The sequence below is a fragment of the Cupressus sempervirens genome, chromosome 5 (genome assembly GCF_028749045.1).
Source record: "Cupressus sempervirens isolate cs-2001-9-10 chromosome 5, ASM2874904v1, whole genome shotgun sequence".
Lineage (NCBI taxonomy): Eukaryota > Viridiplantae > Streptophyta > Pinopsida > Cupressales > Cupressaceae > Cupressus > Cupressus sempervirens.
The window spans coordinates 163638698-163661901 of NC_143122.1; the positions used below are offsets into that span (position 1 = coordinate 163638698).

General features: G+C 33.4%; 1 protein-coding gene across 2 annotated transcripts in view; it reads right to left on the reverse strand.

The window, feature by feature from the left end:
* Positions 1 to 6173, reverse strand: part of LOC149554938 (uncharacterized) — a 113766-nt gene extending 107593 nt beyond the window's left edge. The window contains exons 1-2 of one of the 2 annotated variants that reach the window (XM_089828948.1): positions 5948 to 6173; positions 5606 to 5839 (exon numbers count right to left, since the gene is read on the reverse strand). In XM_089828948.1, the coding sequence (XP_089685074.1) occupies positions 5606 to 5839; positions 5948 to 6037 (324 nt within the window). In that variant the 5' untranslated portion in view covers positions 6038 to 6173. Of the gene's footprint in view, positions 1 to 5605; positions 5853 to 5947 lie in introns of both variants that reach the window. The other variant, XM_089828949.1, reaches the window with a different exon arrangement.
* Positions 6174 to 23204: the final 17031 nt, after the last annotated feature.

Below are 23204 nucleotides of genomic sequence, written 5' to 3' on the forward strand. Positions count from 1 at the left end.
GTAGAACAAGAAACCCCTAGTTATCTAAAAAAATCAGTTAAAAGCAAAACCCATAATTTGGGCAAAAAACAAAATCTGAAAACCTCAGTTTTGTGGGAAATAAAAAAAGCCGTGATTTTTATGGAAAAAATAATGTAAAACCCTTCCATGATTTTTTGTGGAGAAAAATCATAAAACCTAGAAGACCATGATTTTTGGGACAAAATCATGCAAAACCTTCACAATGCAAAAAAAAGGTCATAGTTGTGACAAACAAACCAAAACACCAAACTTCATGTGGTTAAATGCCCCAAAAAATGGTCAAACTTCATCGCGCAATGAAAAAAGAAAATACTTCATGTGGAAAACATATCATCATAGCACCCATGATCCATCACACCCTAGATCAAGAAAATTATAAGACTTTCGACAGAGCTGAGAAACCTTTGTGCAAAAACAGCATATTGAAGCAACATGCTACTCGCAAAAAGCACATGCAGGAGCATGTAACCCACATAGCCCTGGGACTCTCATGAGGGAGTTAAGACCTAGAGCCACTCTAATACCATGTAATGGTAATTGTATACTGCATAGTTCAAAATATCATTAACAGCAACTTCTCACCAAGGGCAAAAAAAAAGGGGAAAATATCAAAGATAAATTGACAGCTTATCGGGAAAAAATCAAGAACTTGTACTAGGTCTGCGGCTGATATTTTGGTGATAAGTAATTATTTGTGGTGATAAATTTGCTGAATCTCGGTGATATAAATCTGCAATAAAATTACATAGTTTATCATGCAGATACGTCTTTGATATTTTAATCTATGGTATATTGAATCAATGAATGATAAAAAGAGAGTTTACAATATATAGGCAATTAAAAAACGTAAACTGGAGACAAAAATAGATACAACATAAATAAACTAAGATGATGAGTCTTGTTGTCAACTGTTTGACACATTCCCTATTTTTGCTAACCGTCAAAATCCTTATGAATATTCAGGTTCAATTGATCATTCCATATGCTAATGATGTGGAGTTAAATCTTTGCTACCAGATCACGAACAATCCTATACTCACTTTGATTGTGTTCCAAGTTGATCATATGTATTGGCCTAAAATTCAAAGAGCAATTAAATTGAAAATATGGCAAAGATGATTGAGAGTCCTTTTAGGGGCATGTTCTTGATGATATTCCAAGCAATACGACCAATTTTTGCATCAACCCACTCCCTGATTTGAGAGATCTCAATATTCTAATTTTTACCAAGCAGTTTTTGGAGGATATCAAATTAAAAAAATTATTTACTGGGAATGTGATTTTATTTATGGATTTTTCTATCAGTACTGTTTTTATCCTCATGGAAAATTTTTGTGGTAAAATATTTTGCCAATTAAAACTCATGTGTTTCATCTTCTATGACATGAAGAGCTCTAATCAAGGAGTACGACTAATGAGAAAGTGGAAAATTTGCAAATTTTTCTAAGGCATTGATAAATGGAAGCCTCTCAGGCATTTTAAAAGTTTGTCAAGTGTGACAAGTTAAAAGGTAGTCTTTACATAAGCTTGCCCTTGTCAAGGCTTGTGTGCTCACTTGTGCACAACCACACAACTCACCAATTTTCTCACTTGTGCGCAACCACACAAGTCACACATTTGCTCACTTTGAGCACAATCACACAGCTTACACATTCCTTTGCAAGTGCTCATGTGCTCTCACCAACACAAATTGACAAATCCTTGCATATAAAATGAAGCAAAACTCATAACTGTCTGTAAAATGGCATGCAGCTTGTATGAAATTTATGGAAGCAAAGGCAAGACATATGAGCTGTTTATCTCAAATGTCTCAAAGCAATCTAATCTCCTGGAACTGGTGAAAGCAATATGCACAAAATTGTATTTGTTGAAGACTTCAGAATCTCTCAAGCAAATGCACTGACTGATGTAAAATACAAATTCCATCCCTTTCATACATGCAGCCTCTCTGAGCAGTCTCTGCAATTATGCGAATGTTTGCACAAAATATATTTGTTAAAAAATCTTTGGAATCTTGTCAGAAACTTTAATGGCAGCTTAAAGAAAAATTCCATTTTAATTCCTCCCTATGTAGTCCATGGAGAGGTGTCAACACATGTAAACTGTGTGCCAGAATGTCACAAACACCTGCGCAAAAGTGGGAAACTGGAAACAGCGTATGCACAAACCATAAAATATAAAAAAGAGAAGATTTTTGTAGTTGCACCTTAGTTAATATGTTGACAAAAGATGGAAGCATATATGTTGTTTAGAAATGAAATGTGGCAGATTTCATAAAACACATTTGTCATTTGGTAGAATGTCTCAAAGAGGTGTACCTCTTGGACTACAGTGACTGCAGCATATATACAAATTGGATTGGTTGAAAAGGATTTTGAAACTTACAAGCAAATTTAATTTGCAGGTATAAAGCCAGACTATACAACCTTTGCCCGCATCCTTCTGCCTGTGGCCAGGTAGAAAAATTGAAACAGAGTATAAACATTAAACAAAGCATAATGATAGTTTGAATGCTCTGGTAGAATGGTATGCAAAGCATGGAACTGTAGACAAGGCAAGGGAACTGGCTCCTTGGGATGCATCGAATTGATTTCATCTCATGGAATGCAATTAATGCAAGCCATGCACAAAATATATATTTCGAAAAGATGATATCAAAATCTTTGAATTAATGGAGCACTTCCCTAACATTAAATGTGCAGTTTATTGGCAGGTACAAAGCTAAATTTTGTAATTTGCACTAGCTTTCCTCCCTGTGCATAGAGAATGGGAGCTTCAGACAGGTAAATGGTTATACGGACATTGTGAGGGCAATGATTGACACACATGCAATATGGGAATTATGGAGAAAGCACTTGAATTGCTTGTTGAAAGCAGCATATATTCAAATGATTTGCTAAGAAAAGTTTAGAAACTTCCAGACATATGCAATTGACAGGCGTAAAGCCAAAATGCCAGTGCCTTGCATGCAGCATGCAATCATCAATAACAGCATACCAAAATGGGGTTTTGGTCAGATTTGGAAATACTGTGACAAACATGTATTCAAAATGTGCAAGCACAGGCAAAGCACTTTAAATGTTTGACAGGATGGCTCTAAGAAATAATGTCTCATGAAATGCAGCATTTGGAAGTTAACACTAGACAGATTTGTTAAAAAGACTTTGGAAAATTTCAAGCAAATGCAAATGGCGACTGTAAAGCCAAGTCCTACAACTTTCCCATCATCCAAAGCCAGAAGGGGAAACTTTTAAACAAATGCAGTTGGCAAAAAGTAATGCCAAATTCACCACTGTTGTCAACATCATCATTGTCTGCATCGATATGGGAGCATTGTGACAGTGTGTAGGGATCCATCAAAGTGTGAAGGATTGAGGAATTTCGTCGTCGTTGTAGTTGCAGCGGCCCTATTATGATAGCATGCAAGCACAGACAGGGCATATGAAGCAATTAACAAAATGCCTCATGGAGATGTCATCTTGTGAGATAGCATGGACACAAAATTGATTAGTTGAAAATGTTTTATAAACATTCAACAGTGTACTATAACTTATGTTCTTGTCTTAAACATTTACGCAGAAGTGCACACATGAGCTGTTAGGAAAAATGCCTCGAAGAAATGTTGCTATGGAATGATGTTGGAGGCTGTGCACAAAATGGATTTGAAGAAAAGAGCTTTTAAAACTCTTGTGCCTGTGCTAGTTATCTTCAAAACAACCTAAACTTTATTATTAAAATGTCAATTTAAACACATGGTGGTTATGTGGACCTGTTTCCTGTGTGATTTTAGATCATATATGAATATAGAAATTGGCATCATGTATTTAGTGAGGCATGGAAACAAACAGCAGCCCCCGACAAGGTGTTTCTGATATACTGTGTTGTGTGTTGGCATGTATTTCAGTGCCTTCTAAATATGTTTTGCAGACCGTAAAAAAATTGAATGATGCTAAAATTCAAGCCATTACATTCAAAACACTTTTGCAAGGATGGATCAAGCAGGGGCAATTTTGAAAAATAAATCCGGTTCGTATGCCTTGAATGGATCAAGCCAGGGGCAGTTTTGAAAAAATAACTGGCTTCAACTTTCTTTTAAAAAGGTCATCTCAATGAGAAGGTAGATATGTACAATTTTGAAGTATTATTCCTAGAAGGTTGATCTGTTAATGTTTTAGCATCAGTAGAAGTAAATGATGCTTATCTGATATACTAATCTATGTTTTCCAGATAAATTGTTATTGCTGATTCTTATATATATTATATATATTATATATTATGCATTATATATCTTATATATATAATATGTATTATATATATTATGCATTATATATTATTATATAATAATATAATAATATTATATTATATTTCATATATGGTTAATATCAATGTTAATATTATATATTAAAGAGGAGTTATGCATATATTTATTTATAAACTAAATGGTGATTAACTATAGAGACATGACTCTTCATGTCTCTTAAAGAGACATGTCTCCTCCTCTCATCTTATACATATATGAGCTCCAAATCTGCATTTGAAAATCATCAATTACAATGGCAATGAAAGTACATTTGCAAAAATGATCTCAGTTACTTTAACATGACCTACTAGAAAAGGAGTCAATACGGGATCAGTTCATGGAGACTTAGTATTCCTTGATTCTATGCAACTATGAAGAATCAAGGAAGGGGAAGAAATTGAACCGGTGACTGTTAGGAATTTAAATGTTATTTTTGTTTCCGTTACAACGTAACTGTTACTTGGAGGTTTCAAAATATATAGGAAGACTTCAAGTAATAGGAGGGAAGAGTTAAATGGCATCAACTTAGGGAGATGAAAAGACAAAGAATAATGTTAATTAATTGCAGATATAAAGAGCAGTAATAATAACTGCCAGAAGAGGGGATTGTGGCCCAAGAGGAAAGGGCCAAAGGGCTTAAGCAAAGAAAGGCGTGAGCAGATGCTTTGAACAGAGAAACACAGAGTAGCGTCGGAAGAGAGACAAGGCTGTGTATTAGTTTGAAAAGAACGGGGCAGCTTGCAGTAGAAGACAAGAACGGTAGTGTGCATGGAATGAAAGAGCCACGAGATGAACCAAATAAGGGAGAAGGAGAATAGGAAAAGAACAGAGTCTGAAATTCAATGGGCTATTGGAAGTGCAATTTTTCGTAATTGATTTGTTGCTGATAAACATATATATTGTAAAATAAATTGAATATAATAGAGTAGTTTGTTGCAATTATGTGTCATTGATATTTGGGTTTGTGGACAGAAATATGTCTACTGTGTGAATGAGTGTTTCTGAAATTTGGGCGGCTGCCTGCGTCAGCTTTAAAGCGGGTCTTAACGTTACCAATGTTCGCCTAGCAAGTCTTAGAAAGTTCATAATAATAAAAATGAGGTCTATACAAGTTCCAGGTAGCATTTACCAGCCAGAGGTTCCCAAGTAGTAATTTGAGAATGATTAAATAAATTAAATCGAGCCGAAATTCCATTATGAAAAATAACGACAACATTACCCGCTTGAAGGACAAAATCCTGAATTTTAATGCTTCAACTATAGGTCGAGATTGGAAAAACATACAGATTCTTTGAGGTTCAAGCGGGTCTTCCTCATGAATTGACTTCTCAATTGTTTCCTCTTTCTATTAGGGATATTATCCCTGGGTATGTGAAACCTTTCTCTGGGAGGCACGTCATCTCCAATTTCATGCATCTCTCCATCCACAACCCACCATTCTGATTTTTTCTTGGGGGTTGGAAGTTTAACAAAAGTCTTCTTAGCATAGGACCTGCTGCTGCCCGCTGCATATAAAAGCTTTTGGCCAAAACTTTTTTAATGAAAAAAAGTTTGAGAAGCGTTTTTTTCAATGGCTGGAAGGCAAAGAGGTTGCGGAAAGTGGAATATGGAATGAGGATACCATACCTTTGCAGAGGAAAGGAGAGCATCCCGACTGTTGTGGTGTATTTGTCTTAGCAGGCCGGGCACGATCATTTCTGCAAGTTCCTCTAGCATTCAAATAACGTCACAGGTCCATGGTTACTCGTTACATAATTTCCACTATTGTGGCCTTTTTCCTGTACGAAAAATACCAATTATTTCGTTAGGATGAGGTATGAAACTCTCTCGCGCTGAGTTGCATTTGATAGGGAGATATAATAAGGTTGTTTCTCCCTTTATAGGGAGAGGAACCAAAGTGGTGAGGGCTAATTTCGTCAACATGTAGCTGCTATAAGGGATGTCGTAAGACTTTCGTTTTTTTTTAAATGTAAAATGGATATTGAACTACCTACAACTAACGTTTGAAGGTGTGACTCATCACACAACTCATTAAAATAGTGCACTTAATGAAATGTGTCTAAAAATGACTTTTTGAACATTCGACCAAAGGTTAATATAAAGATCTCTACTAATTGAATTTAAAATTATCATTTGTTGTTAATAAAATATTGTATAACTATATGAAATGTAACATATATGCAACTTAAATGGACCAAATAGTTATTATTAATCATAAACATTTGTTATATATAACTTTTATATATAACACAAAAGGACAAATACTTCAACATAAAAAGATTATTTGTTGTTATAAAAATAGCATATTATTATATAAAATACAACTTATATCCAACACATAGGGACCATTAGTTGGACACTAATTTTTTTTTAACAATCTCACACATTTCATGAGAAAATACAAGGCATTTATTGGTATTCACCTTTTATATTTGTGATGATACATATTATTGATATGGTTTACTTTGTGTATGTACATTGCTACCGCAATAGTTGTACACGTAAAAATAGTGTGTACACTAAGATATCAATGTTTATTTAAGTGAGCATATTATGTTTTGAGTGACATACATATATTAGAGAGCTATGATATTTTGTTTGAGACAAAAAGTTATTTATTTCACTCATTAATGAATTCATTTATTTATTTTTTCTATAACATTTATAAGTTTTCATGTGTTCAAGTATTGGTGTATTTTTTATTAACATTTAGATTTTTTTTTTATATTTACAAATAGATCAATTAATTACAATATATAGTAAAATGTGTTGGAAGATTGGAATCTATGTTCACTATAGGGTGATCCACTATTGGACCCTGCTCCACTATTGGGTCCTCTCCCCTATCCATCATATCAGATTTTAAACATTCTGATCAACTTTAAAAATAAAAAAAAATAAAAAAACTAATTCAAAATCTCCTGAAAACTACTTCAAAATCTCCTACAAACTACTCTAAAATCTCCCTCATTGTGATTCCAACTGCTAAGACTATCACTTTTTAACCTTCCCAAACTTCGCCATTAGTTGTAGTCAAGATGACACTAATAACTTACCTCACACTAATAAGGGCTCGTTTGGTTGTGGGAATAGGAATGGAGAATAGAATTGCAATATTGGGAATAGGAATGGGTATTCCAATAACAACTATTTTTTGGAATGGGTATAAGCTCATTTTAGAGGCAAAATGGGAATATGTATTCTTATTCCCTATTCCAACTGACGAACCAAATGGAGAATTTAAAATGTATTCCTACTTTTCTATTCCTATTCCAACAACCAAACGGGCCCTAAAGGTGGGAGCCTTAGTGACCACCTTGAGAGGCTCAAAGGTCATGTGATCAGGTTGTTAAGGATGATTTGGGATGGGTCATTGTTTACTTTGAAGACATTAGGATTGAGGATGTGATGGTTGAAGTTCTATCAACTCTAAAAGAAAAAAAAAATAGCAAGGAAGCAAAATGGTTGGTCTGCTGGTGAAGTTGAATGGCTCGCAAAGAGCCCACCACAGATCAAGTCTTGTTGAGTGCAAGGCTCAAAGGCATCATAAGGGATGAGGTTGGGATCATGCCTCGGGTGAATTTGGCAGCGTGGATGCTTCTTAGTCCTTGGCTCTTAGCCGAAGAGGTTTCAAGCACATGTGGGCCCATATCTGGTACCTAAATTTTGTTTGTGTATGACCTCCATCAAAAAAAAGAAATAAGATATTTTTAAAAATAAAGTAAAAATCCTAATTAATATCAAACCCTCTTTGGGGGTTTGACTAGTCTTCTAAATTATAAATTGTTAAAAAGAGAGTAAGGCCTTTAGGTTCCACTAGTTCTAGACTTGGCAAGAAAACCATCTCAAAGGCCTTGTCAAAGTACTACAAGAGCTTTGAAGCCCCAATGGATACTTCCACATGATCTTAAAATGTGCCTGCTAGAACGTTAGGGGTTTGGAATCCCTAGACATGACATATATTATGAAAAGGTTCCTCAATATGTATAGATGGATATCCTTCTTTTATAAGAGATCAAAGCAATAGAATTTAATCTTGATATCAAATTGAAGTGTACCTAGAGGGATGTAGTATTCTTTACTACAAGCCACAGTAAAGATAGAGGAGGAGGAGCTACCCCAGTGGGATTCAAGTGGAAGAATCTAGTTGTTAGGTGGGACTCATCTCCTTGCAATAGAGTGGTGTTGGTTGTCTTAAAGGACATAAAGTTGGAATTTGGTGTTTGCTTAGTACATGCCTCTAACTACAAAGATAGAGTAGAGCTCTAGAAATGGTTGACTCAAATGAAAGATATTTCTTTGTTTATTAGCCGATAGGCTATTATAGGTGAGACTTTCATCTAAACCCATCCGACGTGTAAAATTGCTAAGTGTTTTGAAAGGTGGTTTGGACAAATTAGGTTGTGAATCTTTTAATAAATATTTGAATTGTGTAAAATTGAGTATCATATCTGATTGCAACAAGAGACGCAATGCGTCATAGTTCTGCCCAATGCATAATGGTTGTAGAGGTGTAGATGAGTGAGAACGAGGTTAAATAGTTCTAAATTAACATTGTGAATGCATTATTTTTTGCCTAAAAATGCACTTGTGATCTAATAGGATGACTCATTTTTTTTGTTAAGTTCTCGTGTTATTATATATTTGGGCATTTAAGCCCAAGATTATAGAACTTGAAGAAGTGATGAAGCATTTGGAGTATCACATTATATGTTTAAGCATGTTCTGCATGCTACTAGAGAACCATAAGTAGTTGGAAAAACCCTCCCAATGATCAATACATATAAATTTGATGTTGATGAATAAATATGATATAATAAATAAGAAATAGAATATAACTATTTAATTTTAATACATAGTCTATAAAAACTTAATAATAATATATATATCTTTTAGAATTGAATTATTTCTTTTTTGTGGTTATTTCTTTTAGTATTTTTTAATGTAAAATATAATTATTAATTGCCAAGTATTGGAAGAATCTTCCTTTTGTTGATCTCGTTGTTGGGACGTTCTCTATCTCTGTTCAAGGTTCTCTGGTTTTTAAGTCTATCTGGAAGGCTTGGGAACTGGTTAGAGGTTTCATTTATAATTCTAACTCTGACAATAATAATACCATTCATGGTGAACATTCCATCTGGTGGAATTTGAAGCACAAAGACAAGCCTCTCGCCCTGACTCAAGGGTGTTCTGCTAAGCTATGGAATAGCCTTGGTATTAAATGTTTCATTGATATCCTTGAGAATGATAATCTTGCTAGTTGGCAGGATATCAAGCTTAAGTTCAATCTTCCTGATTCCCACAAACGTACTTATAATCTGATTTCTAATGCTTGCAATTCATTCAATCTTCCTTGTAGGTGTGATGTAGACTCTCATGGATTCGTATCCTTTCGTTGGGATGATGGTTCTCTCTTGCATAAACTCAAGGCTAAGGATATTTATAAAGTCCTTAATAAAGATAATTCCATTCTCTCACATCTGAATTCTATTTGGTATATGAATCTTGATTTTTTTGAATGGCAAAAAATTCTTGATAGGTTCTGGAAATCTCATATTCCTCCCAAAATATTGCATTTCAAGTGGCAGCTTCTTCTTGATAGACTTCCTATTAAAGATCAATTTGGCATTACTAACTCTTGCTCTGTTTGCAGGACTCCTGAGAACTTAAGACATATTTTTCTTACTTGTCAGTTTGCTAAGATTATATGGAAATTTTTTGGAATTATTATTACTGATCATGTGCCTGTTATGGATATTATTCTTGGCAATATTACTGGTCTCAAAAAGGATGCTAATTTCTTTTGGAATATTCTATCCTCTCATATTCTTTGGTTTATCTGGAAATTTAGAAATGAGGACAAGTTCCAAGACATTGGTAGATCCCTTACTTTGTTTCAACTGAAACTCATACAATTTAAGATTGTTTCACAGGGGTGTTGTATCATGAAGCTTGAGGAAAATAAATTGAAAAGATTCCTACATGATGGCCATGGGCTGGAACAGGCTAGCATTGTAGATGATCAGGCAACTTTCGAGACTGCCCTTAAGCGTCTGCTGAAGGAAATTAGAGACACCAAAGGCCCTTCTGTTGATAGGCTAGATTTCTTTGCGCATATCTGTGAGAGCAAGAAAATAGCTTGGATGGAAGGAGAGCAAGGTTGGACTGCTTGGATTGAAGACCATGATCACATTCTCGATTAATTCTCATCTTTTTCTTTTGTATTCTCAAAAAAACGGATTCATATTGTACGAGTTAGCTATTTTTTGGATCTCAGTTGAACTAGATGGTTGAGCTTGGTGGTTGAGGCTTGCCTCCCCTGCTCTGATTTTGTACTCATTTCTTTTTGGATGTTCGATTATTTAATTTAAAAAATATCAAAATATATATTTAAGTTTTAAATATATTTAAACTAAATGATAAATTGTTTAAATATAAAATATTAATAATAATAAATGATATAATTTACAAATTATAACACTTATCAATTATACATATTACAAACACTATTATAAAATATAATTAAAAAATAATATTGTCTAATTTATTTGTACAAAAGTAAAATAACACTAATAATTTAACAACTTTTATTAAAAAAATCAAAGTTTTAAAAAAATTAGAAATTCAAATAAAAACATATAAAATATTGAAATTATATTTTTATTGAGAATTAATATTGATTAGACATGTGTGGGGTGGAAGATAAAATGATTGAAAAAAAAAATCTTATCAACTTGTCACAAATGTTGAAAGGATAAAATTGTAATTAATGCATTCATTAATGCAAGATGAAGTTGTTAGAAAATATTTATATTTTTGTTGAAGAAAATTAATTTTCTTCCCTACCAAAAATAGTATGGACCAATAAAATGATTGAAAAATGTGATTTATAAAATAATGAAAAATTAAAAAATATATAAACATTTGAAATTTCATATAATGTTTTAAATTCTTTGATTTGATTGGTCAGTGTTAATGTTATATTAGCACTACATGAATGCATAAGTATTCTTGCCTTTGGTAGGAACTAATAAAGCGAGATATCAATAAATTTGAGTATCATATCTTATTGCAATAAAGCAACTGTCCCCACTATTTCAAGTGTGATTTCATAGGAAGTTGCGATAACTTGCATCCCTGAGCCATGAAGCAATCAGACTTTGCTCCTCGAATAAGCTATGAACTATCCTTGTTGAACTTTCCTTGAATAATCTAATAAGATTGAATGAAATAAGGGGGACAATGGATCAAGCAGCCCATCTGTTGCTTCTTTGGCCTTTGCAACATCGACCATCCGCCCCACTACCAATGCCACTACTAACACCGCGCAAAACAAGTATAACTTCATCGCCTTAGCCATTTTCTTTTTATGTTATAAAGAAAGTTGTTATGAACAAGTTTCAGCCGAGTCTGATTAATAGAGTGGAACCACCCTCTTAATAATCGACCATAACAAACAAAAGACATCTATTAATCCACCAAGGGGATCCAAAGAAACCAACCATATAACAAACGACCAAAAAGATGGTTTCAGACTAGAGATTTAATTATCTTTGTTATGCAACTACTCTCTCAATTACAAATTTATAATGAATTCAATCCTCCTTTAGTTTTACATTTGGCTCTATGTGGTTTCTTCTTCAAGTTGGCCATTCAATTCTTCTTTCATTATTCATTTAGTTGTGCATGATTTCTCTTTCAACTTGATCATTCAATCTTTCTTTCATTTTTTCATCTAGTTGTGTATGATTTCTCTTTCAACTTGGTCCTTCAATCCTTCTTTCATAGTTCATTTAGCTTCCCTTGCTCCAAATTTGCAACTTTGGATCTCACTTTAGTTTTGCCATTAGAATGTTGAAAATGGAGGATTTAACAAGGAAGAAGAGCAAGGGAAACCTGATAACTCAAATTCTTCTGGTAAGAAAGATAATGAGAAGGTTTCAGAGGATCACCGTTGTTAGAAAGGCTTCTCTTTCATTAAGCAGTAGAGGGTATCTGATTTTGGAGGAAATGAAAGGATCTAATGTTCCAAAGGGACACATTCCTGTCTGTGTTGGGAATAATTAGAGCAAATTTATCATCCTTGCAACTCATTTGAATCATCCCCTATTTCGCCAATTGTTGGAAAAGATCGAGGAAGAGTTCGAAATCGATCATGAGATGGGTCTCTTCATTCCCTATGAAGAATCTGCATTTGAATGTCTCATTTCTCTTCTCAATGCACAGAAATCTCAAAAACTTGATGAGCCCAGATCCATGGTGGATTCAAACTCTTCTTTGGTCTGCTAACAGATTTTCTTCATCTGATAGAATTATAGTTTACGTGTGAAAATTAAAGGTGCGTATACGAATAATAGAATGTTTCACATAACAATAACAAAAAGTGTCATATAGATAGTAATAAAATTGTTTGAATTAATATATTTTTAATTAATTAATATTTTAAATATTAAAAAATAGTTTTAAAAAATAGTTATTAGTATCATAGTTATTGATAGTTGTAGTAAATTGGTATTAGATTAATAGATTAAAAGAATATATTATTATTTACTCTAAGTCTGATTAGTTTAAATAAAACTATAGTGTATAAATTTTATGAAATAATTTAAGTTAAAAGTATTTTTATTAACATTTATGAATCTAGTTATTTAATTAATTATTATTGATTAGGTTTCAATCTAAAATTCATTCTGAAATGTTAAATAAAAAGATCAAATGGATCTTATAATCAAACTTAAATTTAAAAGGTAATTAATTTTGTAACAAATAAATTAATAATTTTTAGAAACATGCATGTTTAGGGATAAAATATTCACTGACCAGACACACGCATGGGGAAATCGATTTTGAAAAGTTTTCAAATATGTGTTCATATGTGTGCCAGCATAATAACATTGACTAGTAATGTTTTAAGTTCCTTTGATATTTATTTTGAGGTTCATTAAATATGTGTTGATCCTTTTATTTGGTCTAGTCGGTAAATTGTTATAGTTTTCAGTTTAAAGGGTTTGAGAGTCTAAAATGGAAAATTGACCCATTCTACTCTATGTAGAAATTTTGGCTTGTAGAATGGATCTTTATGAATGCAATGTTTTTTTCTACATGATTTATGTGGGGAATATAATGGATGAATGAGTTGGATACCCTAGGTTAAAGGATTGATTGTGGAACAAAGTGCATACATGGTGTCATGTATTTATTTGAGTAATTTCATTGAATAAGGGGGTATTTTATATGAGATTGTGTTCATTCATGTCGAGTAGATGGTGAATGATCCATTAGAAGGATTTGGAAGTTATTGGAAGGGTGTGTTTGAGAAGGCCTTGATTTATAGGCTTGAAGACAAGGGTTTTGTGTTTGAGTGGGTAAATGAGAATGATACCTTATAAAATCATGAAAATTAGTTCATTTATGATAAACTCAAGATTTTTTGAAGTTTTGGAGTCAAGAGGTTAAGATCTAAGGGTAGTTCCTTTTTAAAGGTGGCTAATGAGGCATAATTGTAAGGTTGAAGGGTATTGATTCTGGTAGATAGTCCAAAGTTCCTATATTTGGATTTTTGATATGTTGTGAAACTTTAAAAAGGGTGCCTGAAACCATAGTTTTGTTGCTAAGTGTTTTGGGATATTTTTGAGTTAAGTCGTAAATGGCAAATTAGGAGGACTAATAGGAACAAGGCCTAGAATGAGAAATTTAGGCCTCATAATTGAAACATAGGGAAGTAGGTGTGTAGAACCTTAAGAAATATTGATGCAAGTGTGTTGGGATAATTGAAGATATTGGGAAGACCTTGGATGTTGGAAATCTTAGTTGAGGTTATTGAGTGTAATATGGTCAAGGTATAAAGTAAGTTAGTATTGAAGGCCTAAAGACAAATTATTTGGATATTTCTTGTTATGTTGATAAGGACCAAATATCTCTATATCATAGTGTTATTAAAGAGAAAAGTAGGTTCTTAACAAAGTAGTAGTTTATAGAGATGTCTCCAAAGTAACAAATTATAAGGGAGATGCAATAATGTAGAGAGACATTAGAAACCAAATATAGAGAGTTGAGAGAAAGGAGAATAAAATATGCTATTAGAGAAAGGGAACAAAGGTAGAAAATGAGAGAGAATGCATCCACTTTGGAAAGTTTAGAAGTACTAAAAAATAATCCAAGGAGGGATGGATGGTTAGATTGATATTAGTTTATAGAGATGTCTCCAAAGTAACAAATTATAAGGAAGATGCAATAATATAGAGAGACATTGGAAACCACATATATAGAGTTGAGAGAAAGGAGGATAAAATATGCTATTAGAGAAAGGGAACAAAGCTATACAATGAGAGAGAATGCATCCACTTTGGAAAGTTTAGAAGTACTAAAAAATAATCCAAGGAGGGATGGATAGTTTGAGAAAGGGAAAGAAGTTAGAGAATATGTTACAAAAAATAAAAATCCTCATGGAGGAGATGGATAAGAAGAAGATTATGAAGATAAAAGGATGGTAAGATTTCTTGAGGTAGTGCAAGGTGGAGGAGGTAGGAAAAATACAAATCTACCTATCTATCATGGAAAGATGGATAATGAAGAAGAGTTAGGGTGGATAGATGCCCTAAAAAAAATCTTTATGTATGAGGAGATGACTAAGGAGAAGAAGGTGAAGTTTTAAAAAACAAAATCAAGAGGCACTTCATTAACATGGTGGACTAGTGAATAGGTAGAAAGAGTGGCTAGAGGAGAAACACAAGCCACTTCATTGAGTAGGATGATGGTCATGATAAAGAATCAGTTCCTTCCTTCAAATTATGCAATTTAAACTAAAAGGTTGAGACAAAATTTAAAACAAAATGGTTTGGATGTGATGACATACAAAGAGAAATTTCACAAGTTGAGTATCTAAGGATGAGTACAAGATGCAGAGGAAAAGGTGGCAAGATACATGAATGGGCTAAGCTATAACTCACAAGATGATATAAGGTTGAATGTCTCTAAGATATTAGTAGAATATTTTTAGTTAACAATCATAGCAGAAGAAAGGGTTGAGTGGCAACAAAGGAAATGAGGTAGAGGTGGTAGACATAATGCCAATAGAGAAATAGGTTCCAGGTAGAACAACAAAAGCCAAGGGCAAGGAGATAACAATAAGGAGGGTGCAAGAAGAGACCTAAAACAACATGAAGAATAAACTCAACTGCAACCTTTTGTCCCTGCTAAGAGTACACACAAATGCTATATAGAAATCAAATAAATCCATAGAGAACACAAGGCCAAATGCAACATCTTTTAGGTGTAATTATTCAACTTTGCATAAAGAATAACCACAACATACCCAGCTATGAGGCCTTCTAGGTTATGACCTTAAATAGAATAGAAAGTATACAAAATCATAGTCTTATCTTGCATCTTCTAACTCTTATTGTCTTCTATCTGACTTGTTCCCTATATCTTCTACATCAAACCAAGCTTCTTTTATAGCCAACTAAGCCACAAGTTGACTAGTCAAGCATTAATTATATTTTAGGACCATACATGGAAGAGTAAACAAAAACCCATGCCAATAATCATATGAAATCTCACATGCTTGACGGTAGGTCCACACATGTGGTAGGAGTCACCTCCTAACTATGCAAGATGCCATATAAGCAATTAGTATTGCACCAATCAAATCAACACCTTGCGTAAGGTGAAAACAATTGGAAAATAGAACTACAACGAACAACATAGAACTTGAGAATAATCCAACATAAGAATTCACACACTTAGGACAAGGATCTAGGATAGGTTCTTGATGTGATGACAATTGTACACAACCTGAAAACAAAAGCAACAATGACTACCTCATGAACAACATACTGGTACATAAAACAAGAAATATTTTTGGTTGATGCAAGATTGCTCCAAGACCCAAGATGCTTTTGCATCAAAGGAAAAAGAAATAAATACATATCAAAGATGGAGTTACAGAGGAGAAAAAAGATTTGGATTAGTAAGAGGATCATGGGTATTCATTAGTAAATGTTATACTTGTAATGAAGTAGGACACACATCATTCAATTTTTCTAAGAAGAATGAAAATTTTGAGAAGAGGGTATAATTGGTCCAAGAGGAAGAATATGATGACATCATACCTAAAAACCTAGAGGTAGGAGAGACATTGATGTTTAAGACACCATTAGAATACTTGGAATATGAAGAAACACTAAAGGTTTCAAATTTCAAAATAAATTGCAAAAGTAAGGGCAAAGTATGTAAAATGGTGAATGATTCCATATCTCACGATAATCTAGTTTCTCAAGAGATGGTAGATAAGTTTTATTCAAATAAATTTCCTCATATGAATCCTTATAAAACCTCTTAGATAAATGATGAATAATTTCTCTTGGTTAAACAATGAGTATTTTTTAATTTTTCAATTGGTGATTACTATGATAGGGTCTTGTGCAACATGGTACCCATGGATTATTAGGACATATTATAATGATGACCATAAAAATATACAAGGAGAACAATGCATGATTTTTTCAAGAAAACATATACTATTAGATAGGGTGGCAAAATATATATGCTGACCCCTTTGCAGGATGGTGAAGCTTTTCAAAGGTTAAGGATTATCTTCATGGGATGAAAGGAGTTGTTGAATGTAGAAGTTCCTTGGGAGGGAGGAACCAAAGATAAGGACAAATTGGTTATGAAAAAATTAGGTGAGAAATATATTAGTAGTTGTAACAAAGAATATATGATGTCAAAGTCAAGTATGAGATAAGGTAACTCTAATGGTATACAAAATAGTGTGATGTTTAGGGACATGAAGTTCCCATTGAATGTAAAATATGATGATAATAAATGCCCTTTGGTGTCTAAAGGAGGAAGGAAATAGTTGGGTTGTAATAAACAAGTTAATGAGTGTGTGTACAAAAAGGTCGCAGTTCTATAGACCATTATTCTTGAGAGAAACCATCATATAGAGCACCCCAAGAGGCGGCCTATAGCTTCCTACCTCTGATGTGTAAGGATTCAAAATAGTATGGTGGCTCTCAAATGAACCTAGGTAAGTAACCCTTGTGAGGTGCACCATAGAAAAAAAGATTCAAAGGAGTAGAGGCAAGAGTGTAAATATCCAAGAATCAAACATATGCAATGCAAGGTGTAAGCTAAGTGAAATGTAAATGTGATATTAAGCTAACAAGAATGAAAGAGTTAAAAAACTCCTATTTAGACTATGTAAGCTAAGCTAATGCATAAAGGAAATCTAAGCTAGAATGAAATTAAGTTACAATGAAAGTAAAGAAAAGTGGGTGTGAATGTTCTCAAGAGTTTGAGTAAGCAAAATGACAACATAACACTAGAGCTCAAGCATGAGATATGAGACAGAAAGGAGAGAGCCTCTTTTTAAAGAGAAATGGATAGTAGGGAATAAGAGGCAAAATCTACATCAGATAATCAATCTCAAGTTGACTTTGTGCACAAGAATGTCCAAGAGGCAAAATCAACAATAATGTTTAAGAGGAAAAATATGTGTGGAGGAGAAAGGAGATTCCACCCACCTTGAAAAGTGTGACTTCACATGTGTAGAAAAAAATGCTTTTATTTTTATTTTTTAAATGGTAATAACCGTTTTCATGTGCACGCTTAGGATAAAAGGGACTTTGGGGACTTTATTTAATTAAAAGGGGACATGATTCTTTTAATCAAATAGGAACTTAGGATAAGGTGGTCAAGTATAAACCATTTTGAATCAAATCAAGATTTGATGAAAGATGATAGATAAAAGAGATTTAGTCTAGCATTTAGGAATTTAAAAATGTAGAAAGGGGCCTCATAGTTTACTAGAATATTTTTTGGGTGGTTACATTTTCCCCTTTTTGACTAATGTGTGAGAGATCTGGTAACATTTTAGGTCAAAGAATGAATATGTTAGGATAGTAGTTGAAGATAGGATGAATCAGAACCCATAACGATAAGATGAGAACTAATATATACAAGATAGATAGTCAAGTCAAGATGAATTAGAAACCGTAATGATAAGATGAGCATTGACCATAAAAGTAGATAGATCAAGTCAAGATGAATCAGGACCCATAATGATAAGATGAGCACTGACGAGTCCAAAGAAGATAGATGCAGTAGATTTAGTTTGCAGAATTGTAGATATAGTATTCTTCCCCCCTTGAGATCAAAATATAAATGAAGTAGAGGTAATGAAGAAATGAGATAGATATAATCAAATAATGATAAGACAAAGTCCATGATGACAGATGAAAGATGAAAAGCAAAGGTTGACCACCAAGCATTGAGAATTTGCCTCAATTTGAGTAAGTTTGACAAGAAAGACTCATAAGAATTAGGTCAAAACAAGAAGAAAGATAAAATGGAATGAATGAGAAGAGAAAGGATATAGTATAAATATGAAGAAGTGGAGAAATTATGATCACATCAGAGAGATTTAAAATATTAAGCCTAAAGAAGTCATTCAATTGCGCAAAAGAAGGAAGAGTTTTAAAACATACTTTTGACCATAAAGATGAATCTAAATTTGGATTTTGATCCCAAAAATGGATCTAGAATCTCAGAATTAGGTAAGGGTGCATGCAAAAATCTAAAGTGATAAACAATTAAGTCATAAATAGGTTAGAAATGTATATAACGGGCCCAAGGGGTCATTTTCAAATCATTTGTCACTTTTGATCTTTAATGTCCAAAACATAAAGAGAGTAGCATGATGAAAGAGATGAGGATTCCCATTCACAAGCATCATTTAGAGTGTAACTAGTTGCAAAATTGGCCCTATCGTATAATGCACTGGTGAGTAATCGATATTTGAGCTTGTTTTGAGTGATTCTGAACATTTTTCTTCATGTTTTTAGTAGTTATAGGCTAAAAATCATACGATACTCATAGAGTATCATACCACTACATTATGGTCTATCGCATGATAGTTCTAGCAGTTGTAAAGTGTCATCTTGCAATTATATAATATGTCATTTCAGAAGTACCCATTACTCATATGAGATAGGGAGAAGTGTCATACTTGCAAGAAGTATCATACATGTAGTATAAGAAGTATTGTATGAGACTTGTTCACCCACAAATGAGTCATACTTAGAAATTTAGTCACTTAGTGTCAATAAGATTTAGTTCATTGTTTCTATAGTTGAGTATTAATATCCTTAGTTTCATTTGAATTCTCATGGACACATGTTGATGCACTTTTTTATGTTTGTGATACAAGTGACATTTCCAAATTTGGTCATCTATGCACCTAAGGTTGTTGGTTTGTGACTTGTCCCTCAATTATTAGCTACATATAGGGTCACTCTTGGAGCCATCAACTTTGGAGAGTTACTATAGTTTCCCAAAATATGAGAAAACCACAACTTGTTGACATCTTTGGCTGACAGATGACACAATGAGCATAATGCCTTTCATCTATCAATAGGTGAGGCAATGATCACCCTAGAGGATGCTTACATGATTCTTTGTATTCCATGTAGTGGAGATCCATTAAGAATCATTGATAAGTTTCATATGTAGCTCTATTCATGTTCTTAGTCTTTTTAATACCAGTTATGATGCATATCTAGGTTGTAGATATACTCTAATCAGTCTCTAGAGGATGGTTGGGCCACATTACATGAAGTGTTTGCAGATGACACCATCCTAAATTGATACATCATGTGAGAGAAGTTGATGGAGTGATATAAGGATGACTTGTTGGAAATATAAGAGGAGTAGCTGAGAGGAGAGGGGTGAATCAGTTACTACTAAAATAAATCCCAGATCCCTTAGATGTTAGTACAAATATGCAAAATAAAAATTGAATACTACTGATGCTCGATAAACATACATAAAATGTTGTAACTTAGTAATAACTGAATATGCTTGGTAAATCCCTAACATACAAAATTTAGATATTATCTATGACTACCATTGCTTTAACTTAGTTGCAAACACATAAAAGAAAATAGCATGAACACATTTGACACTAGGATTTAACATGGAAACCCAATTTGGGAAATACCACTAATTGTAACTAGTTACTATTTTCACTCTTCTGAAGTGAGCCCTATTAGGAGCCAACCCTATTAAAGGTTACAAAACACACTATTAAGTGTGACCCTGTTAGAGGATTTAATCACCCTATTAGGAGTGGCCTTGTTAGAGGTCTTTAGACAATTCAATAGAACTGCCACCTTGTTAGAGGATTTGCAAATAGCTATTAAGCCAACTCTGTTAAGAGATTTAGATCATTGCTACAATGGTTAGAGAGTAACAATGAAATGATCTAATTTGAATACAACTGAATTTTTGATTACAGATCTCTATTCTATCTTGTACTTGATCCTTCTTGATTAAATATAACTTTTCTATTCCATAAGGATATTCTGCTTATCCTTTAAATTTGCTTACTCTCTCCATCATTCAATCTTCAATAACATCTTCATACTTGCACATCCACACACCCTTTGAAACCACAACTTGACCTTATACTTGTACCTTTCACTTTGTCAACTTGGCTCAAATACAACTTAGAATAATTAATATTCATCACCTTAGTCGGGTGGAATCAATAGATAAATCAATTAAGCTTAATATGCCAAAATAAGAAAATCCTTTGTTAGCTAACCCATCTTAGTAGAAACTAACTCAAAAATGATTTCTTGTGTTAACCAACAAAAGCTCAGTTAACACTACAAACTTGCAAAAATCCTTTGGCAACCTAGTGAGCTTGATTAACACTCATCTTCTGCATAATTTTCTTTAATGCCTGAGTGAACTCGGTAGACATTGCCTTCTGAACTAGGCAACCATAGGAATGCTTAGTAGACACAGAAAACTATAGCTCAGCATATACTGACTGATAATGATATGACATTTGTGTAACATCAAAGACAACACACAATTAATCAATTATATCCAACAATTTCCCTCTTTGGCATTGATGGAAACACAACATATCATAACACAAATAAAATTTTGGATTCATTCTTGAGAACTCCCTCTTTCAGTATTGAGCTCTTCCTTTCATTGGATTCTTCCTCTGTTTGCAATAACTTTTTCCAAGTTCATTCACAGAACTTTCTCCCTCTTCCATTAAACTTTTCTTCAGTAAACTTCTCCCTCTTTTAGTTCCTTACTTTATTCTTGATCCAAAATTCCTTAGAGGTATGACAGTAAACTTCTCCCTCGTTGACAACACATGCCAAAGAAAACAACTCTATTAATATTAATGTACCTTAAGTAATGAATCATTTGCAATATGCCCTTGTGAATTTTGCACCAACTGATTGATCTTCAACTAGCTCTTGTTGATGCATCACTAAACTTTATTTAGTGAACTTTAGATAGGGTAATGAATCCTATCTTAGCTCTTAGATATATAAATGCATCCTTAGGTAATGGTTTGGTGAACATGTCTACATCTATTCTATTGTATTCACATATTCCAATTTGACTTCTTTATTCTGCACCAACTCTATTAAGAAGTGATATTTTATAGCAATGTGCTTTGTTTTGGTATGCATCACTAGATTCTTTGATAGATTGATTACACTGGTGTTATCACAATATATGACTATTGGATCTTTGATTTCTATCTTCATTCCTTCCAACAATTGTTTGAACCAAACAATGCTAGAACAATTAATTGTTGCTGCCACATATTCTGCCTCTATTGTGGATTGAGATGTACAATTTTTCTTCTTGCTTATCCAAGACACTAGGCTTTTACCAAGAAAGAATGCTCCACCACTAGTGCTTTTTCTGTCATCAATACTTCATGCCCAATCAGCATCAGTATAGTCTAAATTGTCTCCAAGTTTGTACCATAAGCCATAGTCTTCAGTAACTTTTAGATATCTCATGATTCTCTTAATTGCCATCATGTGATTTTCCTTAGGATTTTCTAAGAATCTTGCTACTATTCCAACCGCTAGAGCAATATTAGGTCTTGTATGTACTACATATTGTAATTTTCCAATCATTGATCTATATGTGGTTTGAACTACTTCTTTGGAATCATCATTTTTGGAGAGCTCATGTCTAGTAGACATAGGGGTTCCAACTAGTCTTGAATCTTCCATTCCAAACTTCTTCAGTATTTCCTTGATATACTTAAATTGAGTGATGTAGATACCTTTTTTGTTCTGGTGTATCTACAATCCAGCAAAGAATTTTATCTCACCAAACATGGACATCTCAAATTCTTTACTCAGTTCTTCTTAAAATGCTTTGCACAAGTCATCATTTCCTGTAAATAGAGTATCATCAACAAATATTTCTACCAACACAATCTTCTTGTCTGGTCCTTCTTTGATAGATAGACTACTCTTACCATTTGTCCTTTGAAAGCCAATTTGTACCAAGTAATTATGAAGTCTTTCATATCAAGCTCTAGGAGCTTCCTTGAGACCATATAATGCTTTGTGTAACTTGCAAACCATGTCTCTTTTGCTATGATCTACAAAACCTCTTGGTTGTTCAATGTAGACTTCCTCATCAAGAATTCCATTCAAGAATGTAGATTTAACATCCATTTGATACACACTAAATCCTTTATGTGCTGCATATGCTAGCAAAATTTTAACACCTTCTAGTGTTGCTATAGGAGAAAAAGTCTCACCATAATCAATACCTTCTTTTTAAGAGTAGCCTTTGCACACCAATATTGCTTTCTTTCTTGAAACTTTTTCATCTTCATTTAGCTTATTTATGAATACCCACTTCATACCAATTACATTTTTATCCTTGGGTCTAGGAACAAGAGTCCAAGTTTTGTTCTTTTCTATCTGTTCTATCTCTTCATTCATTGCTTTAGTCCAACTTTCATTATCCAAAGCATCTTTAACATTTCTAGGTTCAAATTCAACAAGTAAACATGTACTTTTTAATTTGCTTCTTG